Source organism: Dipodomys merriami, unplaced genomic scaffold (genome assembly GCF_024711535.1).
Source record: "Dipodomys merriami isolate MVZ:Mamm:240054 unplaced genomic scaffold, mDipMer1.0.p SCAF_25, whole genome shotgun sequence".
In the NCBI taxonomy this organism is placed as follows: Eukaryota; Metazoa; Chordata; class Mammalia; order Rodentia; family Heteromyidae; genus Dipodomys; species Dipodomys merriami.
Window position 1 is genome coordinate 17,854,611 of NW_027203937.1, and position 21,339 is coordinate 17,875,949.

General features: G+C 51.0%; 1 protein-coding gene across 2 annotated transcripts in view; it reads left to right on the forward strand.

The window, feature by feature from the left end:
• Positions 1-8,002: 8,002 nt before the first annotated feature.
• The window catches only part of Pde2a (phosphodiesterase 2A), an 89,865-nt gene continuing 76,528 nt past the window's right edge, over positions 8,003-21,339 (forward strand). The window contains exon 1 of one of the 2 annotated variants that reach the window (XM_070035084.1): positions 8,003-8,275. In XM_070035084.1, the coding sequence (XP_069891185.1) occupies positions 8,205-8,275 (71 nt within the window). In that variant the 5' untranslated portion in view covers positions 8,003-8,204. The remainder of the gene's footprint in view (positions 8,276-21,339) is intronic. The other variant, XM_070035085.1, reaches the window with a different exon arrangement.

Below are 21,339 nucleotides of genomic sequence, written 5' to 3' on the forward strand. Positions count from 1 at the left end.
GCTTACAGGAAGAGATGTCTTTAGCTTCCTTCTGGCTGAGTTCTTTCTCTGTTGTGTCTTAGCATCATGGAGAGACCCCTGGGTGCAAGGGAAATCCCCCTCAGGGAGAAGAGGAAGGGAAGATGGGGGCTCTGTCCAGTCCTCCTTTCCCAGGGATTGGAGGGGGCCTGGAGCTGAGATGTTCCTCCTTGGCCTGCTCTGGTGGTTCCCAAGCTCCTTCCCCAGAGCCCGTAGTCTTAGAAAACACACAAACACACATGGGTGTGGTCAGACACTCCCATTTATAAGCTGTGTGGCACTGGAGGAGTTACTTAGGGCTCTGATCCTCTGTGCTCACTTGTGTGCTTCAGGTTTATTAATTGTCTTTGTGAATTCTGGGAAGGATTAAATGAGCTGATAGGAAGTATCCAGAACTGTCCTTGCTAACTATGCATAGGGAGACATCATGGCATCCAGAGGCTTCTGCAAGCCCAATCTGTTTTCATTCAACAAGCACTGGCTGAATACCTCCAGTGTGCAGAGGTGTGAGGGAGGGACACCTGGAGAAGGGATGGCAGGAGCACAGGGCCATGTGACGTGCTGTGGCTGGAGTGTAGCACCTGTGGATACCCCAGGGCCTCCGTGCTCTCCCTGCTTCCTGGGAGACTGGACTGCATCCAAGTCATATGAGCCCCTCAGGTCTTCCCCTGCCAGAACAGGACATAGGTCCTGTCTCTTAGCCACTCAATGACCTCAGGGACCCAGGCCCTGCTCCAGAGCCATCAGTCTGCCTCTCATTCACACATGCACAGCCAGTCTGACCCTTCCAACCACTCCTCCAATGTATACCTCCTCCAGAAAGCTTCTGGATTGCACTTCCATCCCACTGTAGGCTGTGCACGTTAAGGCCTGTGTGTGCAAATGAGTCATGGCTGTACTGGAACACAGCTAGCTGGCTGGGGACTGGCTATAAGGAAGAGCAGCTCTGGTCAGCTGAGGCTAGCCTAACCCTGGCACATCCCCTCTCCCACGCCACTCAGCCTGTGGAAATTTCCACACTTTGTTCTGCCTCTGCCCTGGTTACAGCTCCCACTGCTGTATTTATCACCCTGGAGACACAGTGACACAGGCGCGCACACATGCCACACGTATACACTCATGCTCAGCACACACGTGCCTGCACACCTCAGCCTCACTTTCAGATTTGCAAGTGCATCACACACACACACACACACACACACATAGACACACACACACAGCACATAGCACATGGAGCAACACCCACACCCACACAAAGAACTCTCTAGGAAAATTGCTCCCCCTCCCTCCTGCTGCTGCTGCTCCTCCCCCTCCTTCCCCACCACCTCCTCCACTCTGTCCGCCCACCATCATCCACCCACCTCCAACACAGACCAGAGAGAAGGGCTGGCCTGTACCTCCTACTTCTTGTCAGCTGGGAGGCGCTTCCCTTGGTAACTGTAGTGTGCCCTCCCCGCCCCCCCCCTCCCCACCTCTTCTCTGCACTCTGATCTGTCTTCCACATAAGTTGCTCTGAGTCCCCTGTGTCACTCTGACTCTGAAGGGGAAGCTATCCTTTCTCCCTGCCCGATCCTGAGGCCCGGGCTGGGGAGGCCCTGAGGCCTGAAGCTGCTCAGCCTGTCACCTTCGGTCCCCCATCCTGGGTGAGGGGAGGATTGTATGCCTGGCACCATGGAGACCAGTGTCATAGCAACGCTGTTCAGGGTGGGTGCAGCCTTCTTCTTCCTCTAGAGTTGGGGGACCCAGAGAAGGAAATGCCAGGGTGCCTGGAGTCAATAGGCCTGGAGCTGGTGCCCAGTGGTGGCCACATCCCTCTCCAGCCCCTTGTCACTCCTAGGCTGGCTCACTTTTGTCGACTGATGGTGGCAGCTGACTCAGAAAACACAGCTCCATAGCTCCAGAGAGGGCAGAGATTCTCCAGTGTCACACAGCAAGTCTGGCCAAGCTCCTGACTCAGCCCTTAGCTCTCTCTCCTGGTTTCCCACCTAGGTCATCAGTCAGTCACTAGGGCAGACAGGTGAGTCTCACTGGGTTCCGTACACCTGCAGAGTCTGCAGCCAATCCTTGGTATTGGCAGGGATGATGATACAAAAGACAATGCAATATTGACAAATATGACAGAACACTCACTTGTGTGCTCAGGCTCTGCAAGCATAGCTTACTGCATTCTTAGCACAGTGACCAGCAAGTGGCCTAGCTAGGCCATTCCTAGAAGGACCTGATGTGCCAGGCCTGGGCCCACCCTAGCAGGTGTTTCACTTAAAGAGGGGTGAACTGCCTTTAGTTTTGTCCTTTATGATGGAGGGCATTCAGGGGAGGATCCAGGGTTTAATCTGGGTCTGGCCTTAGGGTTTCTGGAAATCCAAGTTGGTTTTCAAACAAGAGAGGGAACAGAGCCTTTCTTGTGTGGTTAGGCCTAGGGAAGACTTTTGCATCTCAGAAATGGCAGACTGGCTTCTAACCCTCAGATCCTTTTGGAAGCATATCTGTTGCCCTGGCTGGAGCCTTTGGTGAGAGGAGACCCCAGCCTCCCAGCCTAGCCTCAGCTTGTCTCCTGACCTTGATGGAATCACGTTGCAGCTGCCTCCTGACTTATGTAATCATTCAAATATAGCAGCTGCCTTTATCCCAGTGAATCACACCCCCTCCATCCCCTCACCCTCAGGTGCAGGGAGTTAGTGGAAGAGGTAGATCAATGCTGAGTAGGAAGCTCAGGGTCTCCTGGCAAGGAGGACCTGGTGTGCTAAATGGAGGGGGAGGGGAGGGATGAGAAGAGTGGGGGGGGGGAAGGAGGGGCGGGGAGCAGATCCTTCCCACAGAGGCCAGTTCCTGTCCTTGACCCATCCCTGTGAAACTCCACTCTTGGAGAATGAGATCCCTCTGCAGTCTCAGGCCATATCCACAGCCTCCTTTCCTGAGCCTTTGTCCCACCTGAGAAGGGCAGAGAGGAAGAGGAGGAAGTTGTATGTGGCACAGTGGCTAGGAGTTTCTGATCTGGCTCTGCTGGTGTGCTGGACGCCCTCCTGACCTAGGCTTCCCCATCCACATCCATGGTAAGGGATTGTAGTCTGTGGGCTCTTGCTCCTTTCACTCCCTGATTCACGTTCCCCGAGATGATGCGCCTTAAGCAGAAGGTACCCATGTGTCACGTCTAACTCCATTCCAGGCTGACTTTCCTCTCTTTCTCTGTCCAGCCCAGGTCTCCCCATTCTCCCTGGGCCACATCAGCACACCCTTAACATAAGATGGTGGGAAGGAGGGGAACACTGGATTCTTCAGCTGCCTCTGTGCTAACTTGCTGTCAGTCCCACTGCTTCATGCCCAGCCCAGCAGTAATGGAGGAAACGTGTATGCTGTCCCTCATAGGGCATTTCTGACTCATCTTGGAACCTGAAAATGACTCATAACTGGATTTTTGGATCCCCACTGCCACCTTCCGGAAGTTCCAGAGAGACTGATCCAGCCTAAAGCTGTTTTAGAGGGTGTGGTGGCCTCTCACTTCTGTGTCACCAAAGGTGTCATCACCTGTGGTGTGATGTGATCCATGCTTAATGTCTTTCTCCAGGGCATGTGCTTTCCAGTCATCATTGGAGCCACAAGGGGTAGGTAGCTTCCTGGTAGGGACAGTAGAAGTTCCATGCAATGGCTGACGCAATCTCTTTCCTCCCTTTTCTAGTCTCCTGTGGCCAAAACCCAGGTGTAGGCCCATTGTGTGATGTGCTCCTCCTACCCACCCCCACCCCCATCCCCGACTAGAGGAAGTCATCCAGGAAATCCTAACCAGTTTTCCATGAAATCCATGTTATGCCAATTACTAGCCTTTCCCTGGGGAGCTGAGGATGTTTCATGGCCTCAGCCTGCCCGGTGGAGAGCCAGTCACCACCACCTGTGGCCCCCACATACACCTGCAGCCCCTAGTTGGGGCTTGCTCCTAACATGGCCCTGGGCTGAGCCCTGATGTACACTGCTCCTTTCCTTTCTTCTGGCTCCCTGTACTTGTTGGCTACTCAAAGGCTGGGGTGGGGCCAGGCTGTAAAGGACTTTGGCCTAGTGAGGAAAGCAAGATCCCACAGGCAAAATGAGTTGAGCCTGAACAGGGAGGGTGAGGTGGTGGGACAGATGGCAAGTTAAGGGACAGGAGAGGCAGTCAAAGGCTGCTCAGTTCTCAGCCCAGAATCCTGTGGATGATGAGGAGGGTGTGGGCTGGGCCGGCCCAGGAAGAGAACTGCTAGCCTCAACCCTACAAAGTCAAGGTTGGCATATGCTTAGAGGGCAGAGCCTGCCCTTCAGGGAGCACAGGATGGAGAGTAGCCAGCGCCAGATCATGAGAGATCTTAGATGCCAACAGAGCAGCCTGGCTTTGGCCCTGAAGGCACTGGGAGCCATAGGAAGTACCATGAGATCAGGGTGGGTGTGGATTGGCAGGGGGGGATCCCTGGAGGTGGGAGCCAGGGTGGGGGTGCCTAGGGGAAGGGGACGGAAGCAGGGGCCTAGGGACTAAAGAAGATGGAAGGATGTGAGAGAATCCACAGGCTTCTGGAGGCAGACCACACAGAAAGTGGAGGAGAGGGAAGAGGCCAAGGGACCGGGCAGTTTAATTTGCTGGTAATGCTGATCACACAAAAGTCGAATTGGATGTTGAATACTTAAGAGTCAGGGGCTGACCAGAGCATCCCAGACAAGCTGTCCACGAGGCAAACTGTACCAGACATTGGCGTCCAGAAGGAGGGTAGAGAGGGCAGGAAACACTCTGAGGTGTTAGGGTTGTCTCCTCACCCAATGGGAAATGGCCTGGAGAAATGGGGAGAGAGACAGCCCTGCTCCCTCACCCCGTTCCTGTGTAGAGCATGTGTATTGAGGGAATGAAGACACCATTGAGCCAGAGAGAAGCAGAGCAGGGGCCAGCTGGAAGGTGGGAGGGAAAGAGCAGAGTGGTAGGGGGAAGGGGAGGGCGCTGAGAAGTCTGTGGCGCCTGCAATGGGGGCAGCGCGAGGTCGGTTCCAGAGCTGCATCCTCCCATCACCTTGGACAGTCTCGGTGCTTCTCCCGAGCTTGCCCTCAACCCTCCCTACAGCGCCACGCTCAAGCCAAACACTGAATCTGCTGACCTGCCAGGGCTTGAGAGCGCAGAGGCTCAGCACCCTGGAGAGCGGCCTGGGCGGGGCTTGCGGCTGGGGCGGGGCCTAACGAAATTAGAGTTGGGGTGGAGTGTCTTGGACGGTTTCCAGCTCTCTTCCCTGTCTCTGCACCTCTGCCATCCTTCCTGCCCTGCAGGAAGGAGTTCCTACTCCAGCGCTCGGGGCTATTTCTCAACTCCATCACTTAAGTGGAGGGGGAGAAGTTCACTATTTACAGGGAACTTTAGAGACAGGCCCCAAACCTCAAAGCCCTTAGAGCTGGGAATTTGTGAACTGCAAAAACAAAATTGCACTTCAAAGAAGTGAAATAACTAATTTAAACATGTGGCAGGACTGGGATTTGAATCCCACCTGCCTGGCTCTAAGTCCTGGTGTTCTCCTTAGGCCTTCTAAGTCCTCAACCTTGACCTTCTTCCTGAAAATCCTACTTTGGGGCTGCTGTGAGGCATTGGGACATTGAGAGGGGGAGGAGACCTTTTCTTCCACCACATCTCTAGGAATTTACTGGAGAGAAAGCCATCACCATGGTTTTCAGAGTAGGAGTGCAGAAAAGAGATTGAGGGCCAGGTGAGGCCAGCTATACCCAGAGGCTTGCACCTTTGAATTCTTCTTCCTGCCAGAATGCTCAGGCCAATGAGCAAGTTCTTGGGCCTTATAGGATCTGTGAAAGATCAAGTCTGGCCATGGTCCAGAGCCTCAGAGAACACCTTCCCAGCTAGTAGGAATGCAGCAATGGGGTCCAAGAGATGAGAAGGAAAACAAGAGTTCTGATCTGGCTTGGATGGTTTAGGACTGGCCTAACCCTTGCTCTCTGTGAGTTTTCTAGAACTTTCAGAGATAGACTGCTGTACCTTTGAGGTTCCTGTAGGAAACAAAGGCTCCCTCACATCTCCCCTGACACTGCTTAGACTTGAGACCATTGCTTCCACTGTCTGTCCACCCCACCACACACACCCTATGTCCTGCACTTCAGGTCAGGTTCTCATTCAGTTTTAGGGACTTGTAGGGGTGGCTCATTGGCGAGATTCCCCTCCCCCCTTAAAAACTGGATCATTTCTTCCACAAATGTTGCCAACCTCTGGCTAGGTCACAGGTTCCCTCTCTGCTCCACACACAGACTTTGTGGGTGACTCTCCCATCCTGCTGCCCAGCCTTTGGAGAAGAACCTTCTCCAAAGCAAAGGGATATGATGGGGTTGGTTAGTGGTAGGAGAGCCAGGAGTTCATCCCCACTTCCTGCCTCAAAATATGGAGCTCCCCCCTCTCCCACTCATATAGATAGATAGATCGGTATACATATACATATACATATACATATACATATACATATACATATACATATACATATACATATATGATGTCTGCTAAGACAATGCCCTACCTGGCCCATTACCTAAAATCTCTCTATTCCAGTGAATGAAAACTTTGTTCTAGCTGGGTGTGCCAGTGTCTCATGCCTGTAATCCTAACTGCTCAGGAGGCTGAGATCTGAGGATCGTGGTTCAAAGCCAGCCCGGGCAAGAAAGCCCGTGAGACATTTTTTTTTCTTTTGTCGGTCATGGGGCTTGAACTCCGGGCTTGGGCGCCATCCCTGTGCTCTTCAGCTCAAAGCTAGCACTCTACTGCTTGAGCCCACAGCACCACTTCTGGTTTTCTAGTGGTTTATTGGAGATAAGAGTCTCACGGATTTTCCTGCCCCAACTGGCTTTGAACCGTGGTCCTCAGATCTCAGCCTCCTGAGTAGCTAGGATTGCAGGCGTGAGCCACTGGTGCCTGGCAGCCTGTGAGACTCTTATCTCCAATTAACCACCAGAAAACCAGAAGTGGCACTGTGGCTCAAGAGATAAAGTGCTAGTCTTGAGCTGAAGAGCTCAGGGACAGTGCCCAGGCCCAGAGTTCAAGCCCCACAACCAACCAAACCAAACCAAACCAAACCTTTGTCCTGATTAGTCTGCTCTTGGAACAGGGCAGGCACAGCAGGACTTCCCCATTTCTATAGCTGGTGGCAGTGGGGGCTGTGTAGGACAGTCTGTGGACTGAACGCCTAGTAGGAGTTCATATTCAAACATCAGCTCCCTCCAGTGTCCCAAGTAAGCAGAACCCCTAAGAGGTAAACATTGTAACAAGATTCTGAATCCAAAAAACCACCAGCAAAAGCCTCTCATGTCTGCTGAATGCAATCTCTGTGCTGGGAAGCACCCTAAGATGTGGCACTTACCAGTGAGAAGACCCAGGGGCATGGCAGCTAGTTTGCTCATATGGGCCTTCACCCTCTCAGAGTTGAAGAGGGCACATGTGTGCCCCTCACCCTAATGGTACAACAGTGGGTATGAGTTATGTCCAATTGCCCCTTGAATTGCCAGCCTATCCCTGCCAAGAGGATTATAAATCCTCATAAATCCTCATCCTTAACCCTCCTGTGCGCTCCCTCCCGCCCCTCTCTCTCCTTCTCTCTCTCTCTCTCTCTCTCTCTCTCTCTCTCTCTCTCTCTCTCTCTCTCTCTCTCTTTCTCTTTCCAGTTCTGCCTCTGATTTTTCTCTTTTTTTTCTAACCTTGTTTCTCTCTGTGTGTTTCCCCCATGCCTCTCTGATCTCTGTATTTCTATTTTGCTCTCTCCAAGACTCTAGTCCTTCTCTCCCCTCCTTCATGTGTTTCTCTCCCTTTCTGTCTCTGTTTATCTCTCAGGCTCCTGCTCTGTGTGTGCCTTTTTTCCCCTCCTTCCTCATCAGAGTCTCTCTCTACCCCTCCCTCCCTCTCTCTCTGTCTGGGCCTCTCTCTGTTCCTCCTCCCTCCTCCCTCCCCCTTCTGCATTATCAGACCTGCTCCAACCTCCTCCCAGAGCCAGCCGAGCAGCAGAGGCAGTGGCAGCAGGAGAGGCGGTGGAGCAGCAGCCGGGGCAGCAGAGCTGGATCGGGGTGTTCAGTCCAGGCTAAGCAAGGACAGGTCCTTGTGCCTGCTGGGAGGGGGTACCCTCCCCAAAAGTCAGGGCAGGGGGAGGGAATAGGGCAAGGTGCCACCTTAGTCTGGCTGGGGAGGCAGACGATGAGTGATGGGGCAGGCATGCGGCCACTCCATCCTCTGCAGGAGCCAGCAGTACCCGGCAGCGCGACCGGCTGAGCCGTGAGTACTAGCAAGGGTCTGGGGTCTGGGCGACGGCATGAGGGGTGCCACAGACAGAAAGTCTCTTCAAGGAACTGGGGTTGACATGGAGCTGAGCCACGTGGGAGGATCGATCCTGCTCTGGGGACCTGGCTTCAGGACTGCAGCCTAGTGGGGGCTGCTGTGTCTGACACCTCTCTAGAAGGCGATAAAGCTGGGGGTCCCAGAGAGGCACTGCTGGGGGAGGGGGCTGGTGATAAACAATTCCCTTGGGGAGTGGGGGTGGGGGAGTTTGGCTGAGGAATTCCAAGGAACTCTGGGGGCTGGAATAGGATGGTTCAGGACCTTGGAGAGGGGCAGAATCTCCATCATGAGTGTTGATGTGTGAATGTGTGTGTATCTGTCTGTGGGAGGGGGGAGGAGGAAAGAGAATATGAATATGAATACATAACAGTGACCTGCCTTGGAGCAAGAGAAGGTCCAGCTAATCACCCCCTCCGTGGTAATGGAAACTAGAGTCAAGGTCTATCACTTTATGCAACTGTTGCCCCAAAGCATCTGTCCCTGGGTAGAGTGATGTGGAGCAGGTTGACAAGAGGCTCCTGTGCCCCAGCCCAGCTTGTGTTTGTCCACAAACATGAGAACAGGGGCAAAGTGTGCACATGTAAGTGAAGGGGGTGGTCAGTGGAGGTATCCCTTTAAGGTCTGCTGAGGTGGCAGGCAGGTGGTGTGTGTGTGTGTGTGTGTGTGTGTGTGTGTGTGTGTGTGTGTACACATGCATGCAGGCACAGACGAGGTACATGTCTCTGCCAGGCTATGTGAGTGTGTGTATATGCATGAGGGGCTGAGGGGCATCTTGGGTGGAGAGGGGTCTTTAGGGGTTGCTATCCCTGTTGGCTAAATATGAGGCACTCTGGGTTTTTGAGTATCTGTGTGTGACTACAGGAATTTTTCTGCACATGTCTGAGTGTGAGTGCAGGTTGTGTGTATGTGTGTGTGCCTATATAAATTAAGCTATATAGTAGGCTGTTTTTGCATCTTGGGGTATATGCCAATACAGATGTTGCACCTGTGAAGCAGTGACCCTGTATGTATGTTGTTTGATTCCATGTGCTGTGTTGTTTGGTAATGGGTGAATAATAGCATTGCTGCATGTGTGTGGATGTGTGTAGGTGGGTGTGTGTTAGCATAACTGTTCTGGTGTGGGTGTGTGAGTTGGTGCTGGTGTACATGAGTATGTGTGTACCTTGTTTGATCTTTGTGTGCATGTGCGTATTTGTTCATCTAAGCATGTGTGTGGGGGGGGTGCTACTTTCCCCTAGTGGTTGAGGACACAGCCAGGACTCTGACAGGCAGGGAGGGGGTGGCTGAATGACCACCTCTGTGAGCCCAGGACAATTCATTCTATACCCTGTGGAGAGATGCAGAAAAGAAATAGGCAATAATGGCTCTGCTCTCTGGGGCCTCCTAAGCTTCATAGGCACAAAATACGAGAGGGTAATTAAGCAGCAAAGATCACCATCAAGCTAACAGGTGGGGCGCCTGTGGGAACAGCATAAGCAAAGGCCCTGGGTTGGGTTTGGGCATGTGTTAGGAGCAGTGTGGAGGCTGTGTGGAAGACAGCAGTAGGAAGTGGCTGCAGGAGCAGGTAGGAGCCACATCTTGCAGGACTTTGAACTCCAGGTCCTTTGAGCTTTGTTCAGAGGGCCCCAGGGGAGCTGGGAAGGTTTTATGCAGGAGAGGGTCATGATCCAATTTGAGGTTTAAAAACTTGGCCCAGTGGCACTGTTGTTGAAATGGTGTAGAGAATGGAGGCCAGGAGACCAGGGTGAAGGCCAAGCCAATGCAGAGAACCGTGAGTCTGATGCCAAGTGGGTCAAAGGGCAGATGAGACCATGATTTTTTTTTTTTGCCAGTTCTATGGCTTGAACTCAGGATATGGGAACTGTCCCAGAGCTTCTTTGCTCATGGCTAGAACTCTGCCACTTGAGAAACAGTTTTGGGTTTTTTTTTTTTTTTTTGGTAGTTTATTTGGAGGCAAGAGTCTCATGGATTTTTCTTCCTTGGCTGGTTTTGAAGCTGTGTTCTCAGATTTCAGCCTCCTAAGTAGCTAAGATTATAGGAGTGAGCTACCAATGCCCAGCTTGAGACCATACATGTGTGTGCTGGTGGTACTGGAGCTTGAACTCGGAGCCTGGCAACTGTTCTTTAGCTTTTTTCACCTGAGGCTAGTGCTCTATCACTTGACCCACAACTCTGATTCCAGCTTTTGGGTAGTTCATTGGATGTAATAGTCTCATGAATTTTCCTTCCTGGGCTGGCTTTGAATTGTGATAATTAAATCTCAGCCTTCCAAGTAGCTAGGATGACAGGTGTGAGCCAGCGTGAGACCCAGGTTTTAGAGAGAGGTACCAGCTTGAGATTGGAGATTTTTCTGAAAGAAGATCTTTTAGAACTCAGGGAAGGTTGAATAGAAAGGGTGGGATGGGGAAGCTGTGGTAGAAACTAAGAATCAGTATGTTGGGGAGAGAGCTCTTGGCAAGCTCAGGCAAACTGGGTGTGTAGACTCAAGTAGTGAATGGAATCGGACCCTGGTGGAGCTCCTAGCTAGGATGCCCACGGTCAGAAATCACGAAGACCCTCTTGCCAGAAAAGCAACAATGGCCCTGCCAGTCAGTCCTGACTCTTCATTCCAGCTGACCCTCAGTATCTTCCTTTGGGCCCTGCCTAGAAGCCCTCAGTGGGCTGAACTGGGGTGGCTCACTGAGGGTTAATTGCTTTTACACTCCCTGCACACCCCAGCTCCCCCTGCCCACCAAGCAACTCCTGCCATTCTTCCTGCTTCCCACTCTAGCCTCCTGTCCCCAGAGACTGCTGATGGCTTGGCTGGGATCTAGCCAAATGGTGTTGGGGAGGGGGGGTTAGTGCTCTCGGCAATAACCCCTCCAGTCTTAATGGACTGGGAGGCTCACCCCCAGCCTGGTTGCTGTCAGGCCAGGCCTGCACTCCACAGAAATTCTGCTGCCTGGGCCTTTAAAATCTACCCACTCAGCATTGCTTCGTTTCTGTGTTTGCTCGCTTGCTCCCTCCCTCCTTCATTCAACAGGCTTTCCCCAGGGTCTGCTTGATGGCCCCTGGGATGGTCCCTGAGGATACAGAGGACACTGACCGAGTCCCTGTTCTTAGTACTCAGTGTGATGAGGGAGGCAGAAGTGGAACCCAATGCCACCAAACAGGCCCATAGCAAGCCAACGCTTGTACCAGTCCCTGAAGGGTATGGATATCAATTGCCCAGGCAAGAAAGAGTGCAGGGAACAGTATGTCAAGGTGGCTTGGTGTGGAAGTCCACAGAACATGCAAGGAACAGGAAGAGTTCAGTTGGCAGGATCCAGAGAACAGTAGGAGAAGGCTTAAACATTTTCTCAGGAAATGGTGCTGGGAAAACCCTTTTGACTAGGATGCCTCCCTTAAGAAGCCCTCCTTGGTTGCCTCCTCCCTTCCACTCAACACCCATTCTGAAGTGTCTGTCCTTGATAGTCTAAGATCAAGAGCATGGATTCAACTCAGCCTTCTCTCGTGATATCTCCTTACCCAGCCAGCCAAGGAGTTCATCAAAAGCAGTGGCTATGGTGGCTTACTTCCTCCACCACTCACAATACAGGGTCTCAGCTCCAGTGCAGTGTCTTTTCGAAGACATTAAAGGCAACTGGGCTACCTAGAAGCAGTTGCTTTCCTTCTCTCTACATCGTTCCTGTGCATCTGCCCAACCCCCCACTTGCATGGCCCCAGGGACAGGATGCTCATCCCCTTTTCCTGGGAAGAATATCTTTGCCTTCTCTACCAGGCCTGGCTCTCCAGGCTATTTGGCCTGGCCTTCCATCCTCTCTCCATCCTAGGTCATCATCCTTTGAGGCAAGACCAGGCACAGGCATAATGATCCAGGAGTGGTAGAGAGCGGAGACATGAGCAGCCTTTACTGCAACTACACATAGTGAAGCTGAGTGTGGGGGCAGGCCTGACTCCTCTCCAAGAATCAGGCATGGCCTGGAAAGGGAGTAAAGATAGACGACAGGAGGAACTTCCTACCACTGCAGAAGGACTGTGAAATTTCCTGGCTACATGTATGAGAGTGGGCTGTGAGGATGAGGGAGAAAGTGTCCCAGGACAGAAGGGGAGTTGGAGGCAGAGGCGTCATCCATCCTTGATTCTTCTGCAGGTGAGTGACGTCATCAGGGAGAGGGGGGCTGGGGCTGGAAGAGATGGGGGGATGAGCACTCATTCATCTATCAGTGATTCGCTGGACTGATGGCAATCTGAACATGGCAGCCTGGGAGGAGATAGAGCCAATGACCAGGACACTGTGCTAGTGTTGGGGGAAGTTCATTTCGTGTGTGTGTGTGTGTGTGTGTGTGTGTGTGTGTGTGTGTGTGTGTGTGTGTGTGTGTGTGTGTGTGTGTGTGTGTGTGCCAGTTCTAGGGCTTAAATTCAGGGCCTGGGTGTCATCCTTGAGTTTTTGTGCTCAAGGCTAGCACTCTACCATTTGAGCTACACAGCTCCACTTCCAGCTTTTGGTAGTTAATTGGAGATGAGTCTCATGGACTTTCTTTTCTGGGCTGGCTTTGAACTGGGATCCTCAGATCTCAGTCTCCTGAGTAGGATTACTGGAATGAGCCACTGGTGCCCAGTTACTTGAGGCCAAATGAAGGACTGCTCCAGAAAGAGGGAAAGCTAGGTATGCATGCCCACGAACAGAGCTAGCTAGTTTTGCTTATGCCAGGACAGGGAGAGTCCATGGTGATCCAAGCATGAAGTATAAGGCTGGAGAGAACTGCTGAAATAGACTGGGAGAGGAGCAGGGAATCGAGGTTAGACTACAGGAAGCATTTTCCGTCATGAAGGTGTCTCCAGCAGCCCTGACATGTACACATCTTTGTAACTTTGCAACATCATTGTCTGTCCCAATGCCCCTGACCAGGGCTTGCCAATGGGCCCTGCCCTGCTTGAGAATAAGGAGTCCATTGAATAAGCAGAGACCCTGGAAAAGAGGGAGAGGCAGTGTTAGGAGAATGTGGGTTCCTTCCAGAAACTGACATGCAAATGAATGCAAAGTAATATGCAAATCAGCCAGCTTGAGCTTGGCAGCTATGGCTGGGAAAATGAGACATCACCTCCTTCCATGCTGTCCTCCCGCCCCCTGCCCAGAATGGCCTTGTCTGCTGCTGCTAGTGCTCAGCTTGTCTGAGGCACGAGACCATGGCCTCCAGGGCAGCGGCCATGGGGCTATCTCCTCTTGGGACATTGATATTTAGTAACAGGGATCTGTTTGCCCCTTTTCCTTCATTGTTCAGCTGTGTGCTCCATGGGAAAGGCCAGGTCCCCAGTGATGTGACCTAGTTCTTGAGTCACCCTTTCATTGTTCTTCGTCTAAAACAGGAGACAACTGGAGCTTGGTTTGGTAAAGGGATTTGAGTCAGATATCTAGCAGGCCTTCCTCACAGTGTAGCTGCTGAGATGTATGGAGTCTGGGATTTCTGGACTGTCATTCTTTGCACAGTTAACGCTGGGTTCAGAGGAGACTTTGAAGACAGAGCAGGCTTTGAAGACACAGGTTACTCCATAGCTGTGCAGTCCCGGGGAAGTTCCCCAATTTCCTCCTGAACGTCACACAGTGGAGATGAGCATACATTCCTCATGGGCTGGCGGTGAAGACTCTGGAAGTGACAACAGCACTAGGCATGTAGCAGGTGCTCTGAAAGTTAGTGGCTGCCATTATGAACCACCCACAGTTACCTACAGTTTTAGAAAGAATAGGTGAGAGCCTGGAGGGAAAGAGACCAGAGCTCAAAGCCCAGGGATTGTCATCATGTGGGAGCTAGGTCTGAAATAGAGCTGTGGGAAGATGGGGTGAGAGGCGCAGATAGTTTATGGGAGGTGCTGCTGGGTCTCAGGGACAGGTCCCTGTATAGTTTAAGACCCATCCTTAAGGCAGTAAGATGGAAGAAAAGATTTGATGAGGAAAGGGTTAAACTGTGGCCACACCCGTGGCAGCTCATGAGTCATTCTGGGAGTTGTAGTCTGGAGTGAATTGTAGTCAGTATACTCTGTACAGCTTCCTTCCATCAAAATTCAGACCCTGCTGCTGAGGTGGGCTGGTGGCAGACTCTGGTGGGTGCTGGGGGTTGGGAGGTCCAAAGATGAAACAGTCAACTCCTTCCCTCCTCCTCACCAGCTTGCTGGCGTGTTGGGGGAGGTAGGTGGGAACAGAGATAAAAGGATTAAGCCATAATTATGACTCCATGCACATTCACACAGAAGTTTACAGCTGCCTGAGCCCTGTTTTTACATCTCTGATCTTGTTTAATCCTCACCACAAACCTAAGAGGCTGTTGTTGTCTGGATGAGGAAGCAGAGAATCCAAGAAGAGACCAAATTGCCCAAAGGAGTTCATCCTGGGATCAGTGGGGCCAGGCCTGAAGCACAGGTCCTTTGCCTCCAAAGCTTTTATTCTTTCCATTTATTGTTGCTCCATAGAGCAAAGGCCAGGCCTTGCACAGCAGGCAAAACATGAGCAATAAAAGTTGGGGGTAAGGCATTGCAGCAGGGGAATGGTAGAGCAAGAACTGTCCAGGGCTAAGAAGGCCAAGGCTGAGCTCTAGAGGACATGAGCCTGAGCTGGATGAGCCAGGCTGAGACTTGATTCCAGATGAACAGTCTAGACTTGGTTCTGTGACCCACTAGGGTGGACCTGGTGATTGTTGGCCTTTGGAAGGAATGACTTTGCAGCCTGGGTTGAATGCATTGAAGTGAAGAAACTGAAGGCAGCCCTTGTCTTCCAAACCCCATGCTTGGAGCACCCAGCACTTGGCTCCTCTTTCTCATCTTCTCTTCGTATTCTTCCTCTCCTTTCTCTTACAGGTTAGGAGCAACAACACAGAGTCGTATTGTAATGCTGCATGTCTCCAGCAGGGGTTGCAGCATGGAGTTCATTCCAGCTTGAATCTTTATGTTTGAAGGGCTAGTAGGAGAGAGGATGCATGGGGAGGTGAGATGCAGGCTGGACAGAAGGCAGCCTGGTGCTTTCCACTACCTTGGCACCCAGTGTGGGAGGGCCCTGATGCAATGGCACAGGTACAATGAAGTCTGAGAACAGGCTGGTCCCCACTCATCAGGAATAGACATACCGGAGGGGTTAAGCCGAGCAATAAGAAATTTTCTCCTCACACTTCTGGAACAGACTACAATCTGAAAATGGATTTCAAATCACATTTGAGATCTATGTCGTGATGGGCCGTAATTTGCTTGAGATTTGCTTAGTAAGGTGTGGGTTATGATTAGTTGTGTGACTCTGTGTGTATGTGTGTGTGTAAGAAAGAACTTCCAGTTGTGCATGTGTAGTATTAGTCTGAAAGGATAAGAATGGGTAGATTGGGGTTTGTATAAAAGCATGAATGTGATGTAAGTATGACATAGCGATGGATCACCTGCTTAGCAAGTGTGAGTTCCTGGTTTCAAACTCTGGTACTACAAATGCACACACACACACACACACACACACACACACACACACACACTAATGTATGGGTGTATTTGTATGTATGAGTATATGTATCCATTTTATTCTGGATTATGGTAAATGGTATGAGTGTGGTTGTGTTTGTGCACATGTATAAAGTGCTGCCTACATACATTCTTGTCTCTGTGACATAGTGGCTGCATCTAGCAGAACATGGGTGATTCAGTACTTTGCTGACCACTTTGTGGCTACTCATAATTTTCTCTCAAGTCCCAACTACCTATAGGTAGAGTTGGGTGTATGTGAACGTGGGCTGAAGAGGCTGTGATGGCTTCATCCACAGGAGAGACTTCCCTCGGGGTTCTGGGACTCTGGAATACCTTGAGCATCCTGAAGGAACAGTGTCTTTGAATTCAGGCTCAGCTAGAACCAAAGGGATAAGGAGCTGGGTGGGGGTGAGAAGTACAGATTCCATTCTCTCCAGAACTCTTTAAGATCATACCTGCACCCCACTAAGAGAGTTTCAGGGACACCTCGCCCTAGCAAAGAAGCAAAAATGAGGTCTAGAGAGAGACATTGATTAACCCCAGTCCACCCAGCAGGATCCAGGTGAAAGGCAGGGCTTGTACAGAGAGGAGCCTTGCTGGCCTGGGAGGACACTCTCCCTCAGCCTCTGGACCAGCTGGTGCACTGCACCTGGGCATCTGGACTCCTCCAAGCCCCACAATTCTGCCTTTGAAGTTTCTAACAGAGTTTCTGCCTGCTGGGAGAGGCCTTCTGGGAGCTTGTGTGGTTCAGGGCACTGGGTGGGAGGAGCCTCCTTGTGGGCAGGGCAGGGGAGGACTACAATCTTCCCTTGGATTCCAGTCACCAGCACATTGCTGGGGAATCCTGGAGGCCAGCTTGGTTCAGGGTAAGGAGGCAGGGCAGAGGACCATTTTAAGAGGCAGAGCTGACCCTTCTGTGGTGGTGAGGGGTGTGTGTAAGCAGGGGTGCACTATCTGCCTAGGGAGGCTGTGAGACTTTGGCCTGCAGTGAAGCTGGCCACAAAGTCTCTGGAGTGACCTTTTAATCTATAGCTGCTTTGGAGGGACCAGAATGAGACATGCTACTGCCCCTACGTGAAAAAATCTGGGCTCCTGAGGGCTTGCTCTAGCAGCTGGTGCTAAAATCGGGGCTCCGGAGGGCTTGCTCTGGCAGCTGGTGCTAAGGTTAGATCACTGAGCTGGAAGCAAACATCCCTTTCCTGGGAACTGGAAGAAACTTGGTTTTCTTGCAGGGCAGGGATTGGAGGCCAGGATGTGAGGACACTGTCTGGATTTGGGGAGTTCAGGTGGAGTGAGGAGCACCAGAGCACGCTGGCAAGAAAGGAGCAGATAGACTTGTCTTGAGTCATGGGGGGTTGGAGAGTGGCAGGTCCAGTGTTAGTGTTGGCAGGGGCTCTTGTGTTGGGACAGGGAAGAAATTGGGATAGGAGCAGGTGGTTGGAAGCCCATCCTTTCTGTGCTAATGAATTCAGAATGATCTTAAAGCTCCAAGTGGGGTGGGATCAGGAGCCAGATGGAGGGAAGTAACATTTACCGATTGCCCTTTATGGTTGTTTTTTTTTTTTTAAATTACCTTGTTTAATCACTTCAATAAGCCTTCAAGGAGCTAGCCCCATTTTGTAGAGGGGAAATGAAACAAATGACACCCGGGTGGTTTAACTGAGGACAATCTGATGAGGAAACTGTTACAAAGGCAGGGGAAGATTAAGGAACTCACTCGGGATGTCTGAGAGGTCTGAGGACCATGGACTGTGAGGATGGAGAGCAGAGCCCTGCAGAAAGGGGCTGCCTGCCAGAGCTGCTGCTCATCAGTGAGGGGTAAATATCAAAGCCCTCTTCCTCCTCATCCTCTGCTTTCCTGGAAGCTGGAGACATGGGAGCCTGGTGGAAGCAGCCTCTAGAGGCCAGAACCCAGCAGAAAAGGGTAGAGGCTGGGTCAGAAGAGACTAACGCTTGAGGGGAACATGAAATTCAGAGAGGGCGCAGGCTTGCCCAAAATTACACAGCTGGTTGGTCCCAGAGTTAGTGCCAAAGCCAGGGCCTGTCTTCAGATATCTACTTTGTCACATTTGCTAACAAAGGGGCTGGCCAGGCACCGCTGGCCCCATATGCACCTAGTTGTCCATTGACAGGACAGTTAGGGAGTTCTTTTCTGCAGTGACCACCCTGCTCTCTTTGAATCATTCTTAGGACTCAGCTTGGTAACCCTCTGAATACCTGCTCCATCATCCCACTCACCTTTGAAAATGCCTTGATGTCCTCTGTCCTTTGCTCATCATCTTGACCATAGAGATGCACCAGACAGTCCTTCCTTCCTCTTTGTGGTTTTTTGTGTGCATGCCCTGGTCACTGTCTCTGAATCTTTATGCTCCAGACTACTGCTCTACCACTTGAGCCATAGCTCTATTTTAGTGTATTTGGTATAATCGGAGAGAAGAGTCTCACAGACTTTCCTGCCCAGGCTGGCTTTGAACTGTGATCCTCAGATCTCAGCCTCCTGAGTAGCTAGGATGACAGGTGTGAACCACCAGTGCTTGACTCCTTCTCTCACACATCCAGATGCAAGCAGTCACCCTTGTGGGGTGAGCTCTGGGTGATTCACACAGGGTGGCTGCATAGACAGGTGAGAGGGGCAGGTGGCACTGCCTGGCTACATGTCTGAGGGAGGGAGGACCATCCCTTTGAGTCTACCTACCAATGTAAAGATAGATGTGTAGCAGCTTCAGACCCTCCTGTGGAGAAGACTCCTCTGTCACACGTTTCCTGCATTTTCCACTCTGAGAAGCACTTATAACCTTCCCCTTTCCCCACCTCCCCAACTCTGACAGCAAAGATGAGCTACAACTGCCTTGTCTGGGTATTGAACTCAGGCCTCCCAGTTTTACCACTTGAGCCACATCCCTAGGCCTTTGCTTCTCATTTGTTTTACAGATAGGATCTCAAGCTGACTTTCCCTGAACCCTTGACTTTCCCTTGAACCATAATCCTCCTGCCACTGCCTCCTGAGTAGCTGGGATTGCAGCCATCAGCCACCATGCCTCACCTCTGTTTCATCTTTTTTTTTTTTTTTTGTCGGTCATGGGGCTTGAACTCTGGGCTTGGGCACTGTTCCTGTGCTCTTCAGCTCAAGGCAAGTGCTCTACCACTGGAGCCACAGCGCCACTTCCAGTTTTCTAGTGGTTTATTGGAGATAAGAGTCTCACGGACTTTCCTGCCTGGGCTGGCTTTGAACCTCAATCCTCAGATCTCATCCTCCTGAGTAGCTAGGATTACAGGCTTGAGCCACCAGCGCCCGGCTTCATCTCTCTCTCTCTCTTTCTCTCTTTTTTTTGAGTAAAAATGAACTTACAATCTTTATGGATGAAGATAGTATATAGAGTTCAGGCATCTCTAATCCAGAAATCTAAAATGTCTCAAAATCCAGAGCTCTGAGCTCCACAATGCCCTAATATTTTCTGATTTTGAATGTTTTGGATTTTTGATTAGTGATAAGTGAGTAAATTCTGTGCATATATTTCAAAAATCTGAAAAACTTCCCAGTAACATGGTTCCAAGTAGCTTTTCGGTTGCTGTTATTAACTACAGATCTCAGAATGAAAATTTAATAATTTAACAGATATTTATCAAACAAATTCTACATGACAGCCATTGTTTTCATACTGGGAATGTATCAGTAAATGGAAAAAAAAATCCCTGCTCTCATGGAGATTATATTAAAGGGAGATAGACAATAAACAATTTTCACTTAATCATTTTCTGCCTCATCTCTTGATCTTGATATGGTCGCTGCACTGTCAAGTCCAGTACAAGTCCTCTGTGGAGAACCTCCCTCCTCACCTGGGTCTTTCATCCTTCCTGTTGTCCAGGGCCTCAGCTTTTGATCTCCCTGGGAGATGAGTCAGTGAGGCGTCCCCTTTGGGGTATTGAGGGGGTTAGGGACTTTGGCCCAGCCAGCTCATCCGTGTACTATGTGTCAGTGGGGCACTTTCATCCTCCACTGGGCCTTGAGCCCTGACTCATTATCGGTGATAATTAGCATCCCTAAGCAGTCTTCCGCCCCACTAAATGCTTGCTGATCATTAGGTGCTATTGTGGGCAACTAGGTCCCAGCTCCAGCATCCTCTGCCCAAGCTGCTTCTCCGGCCCCAGCTGCCTGAGCTGCCAAGAGATTAAGTGTCCTAGCCACAAACATACAATACCCCAAATCTCAGACACAACCCATGCACAAGGGCATGAACGTTGGTACAGATGTTCATAGGGAAGCAAGCTCCATAGAGGCAAACACACAAAACCAATCACAGCTCTCAGACATGGTGAGTCCCATGCACAGCCACGTATCAAGTGTGCAGAGAGCAACAGATGCAGGATGCATCTTAACACAGACCTAGAGCTCAGAGAAACAGAACAAACTGAAATGCCCATGCACACAACTTACCTGTGCACTATGGGATGTTGCATATGCCATTCCCTTTGGCATGCCATTCCTCAATGCATCCTCTCTTTAGACCTGGCTAATTCCTACTACTCTTCAGGCCATGGTGTTCCCTCTCCCAGACCCTCTTCCCCCAAGCTTTGGCAGGGGATCTTCCATATTCTCTGTCCTTGGAGCACTTCCCTGCACTGTGGTCTCATTTGCTGTTTCCCATCCAACACATCAGGTTTAATATGATGGGCATTTTTTTCTTTTTGCCTGAGTTCAGTGAGATAGTGACTGAGGTATGAGTGGGCCACAAAGGCCAGGAAGCAAATCAAGAAGAGCAGCAAAAAGCTCTTGATGTGCAGGGTCTAAGAAAGCATTTAAATTACCCCAGGCACAGCCTGACATCCTCTGCCTTGTTTGCTCAGACTTTGCTGTTTTTTTTTTTTTTTTTTAATGTTTCTTCTAGGCTTGCTGCTGCTGCCTGAACCAGTTCCCTCCTTCCCTTGTCTTGTCTCTTGCCACATTTCTGATCTTACACATTCACTTCCCTTCTCCTCCACTTGGGTGTGCTCTGCTCCCATCTCTCTCTCTCTCTCTCTCTCTCTCTCTCTCTCTCTCTCTCTCTCTCTCTCTCTCTCTCTCTCTCTCTCTCTCTCTCTCCTCTCTCTCTCCCTTCTCTCCTTCCCTCCCTCTCTTTCTTTCTCCTTCCTTCTCTCTGCCTCCTCCTCTTCCTCCTCCTCCTCTTCTTTTTTTTCCTTCTTCTTCTTTCTTTTTCTCCCCCCCCCCCCCCACTGTGTAACCCAGGCTGGCCTTAAACTCCTGCCTAAGTGTGCAAGATTACAAGTGTACACCACTATGCCCACTTCTACTCTTACTTCAAAGCCCAGTGAAGTCTTGCAATCAGAGGCCACATCCTCCGCCAATGGCTTCCTAACCCATGCCATTTAGTGTCACAAAGGAAGATGGCGAGGGTGGTTACAAACACAAGCCTTGGTTCCAGTCCGATCTTAGCTGCTTGTATGAGTTCTGCCTCCTTCGTTCCCTCCTCCATAGAGCTCTCCTCATTAGACTGCTGCAAGATTAAATGAGACACAGAGTGTAATGT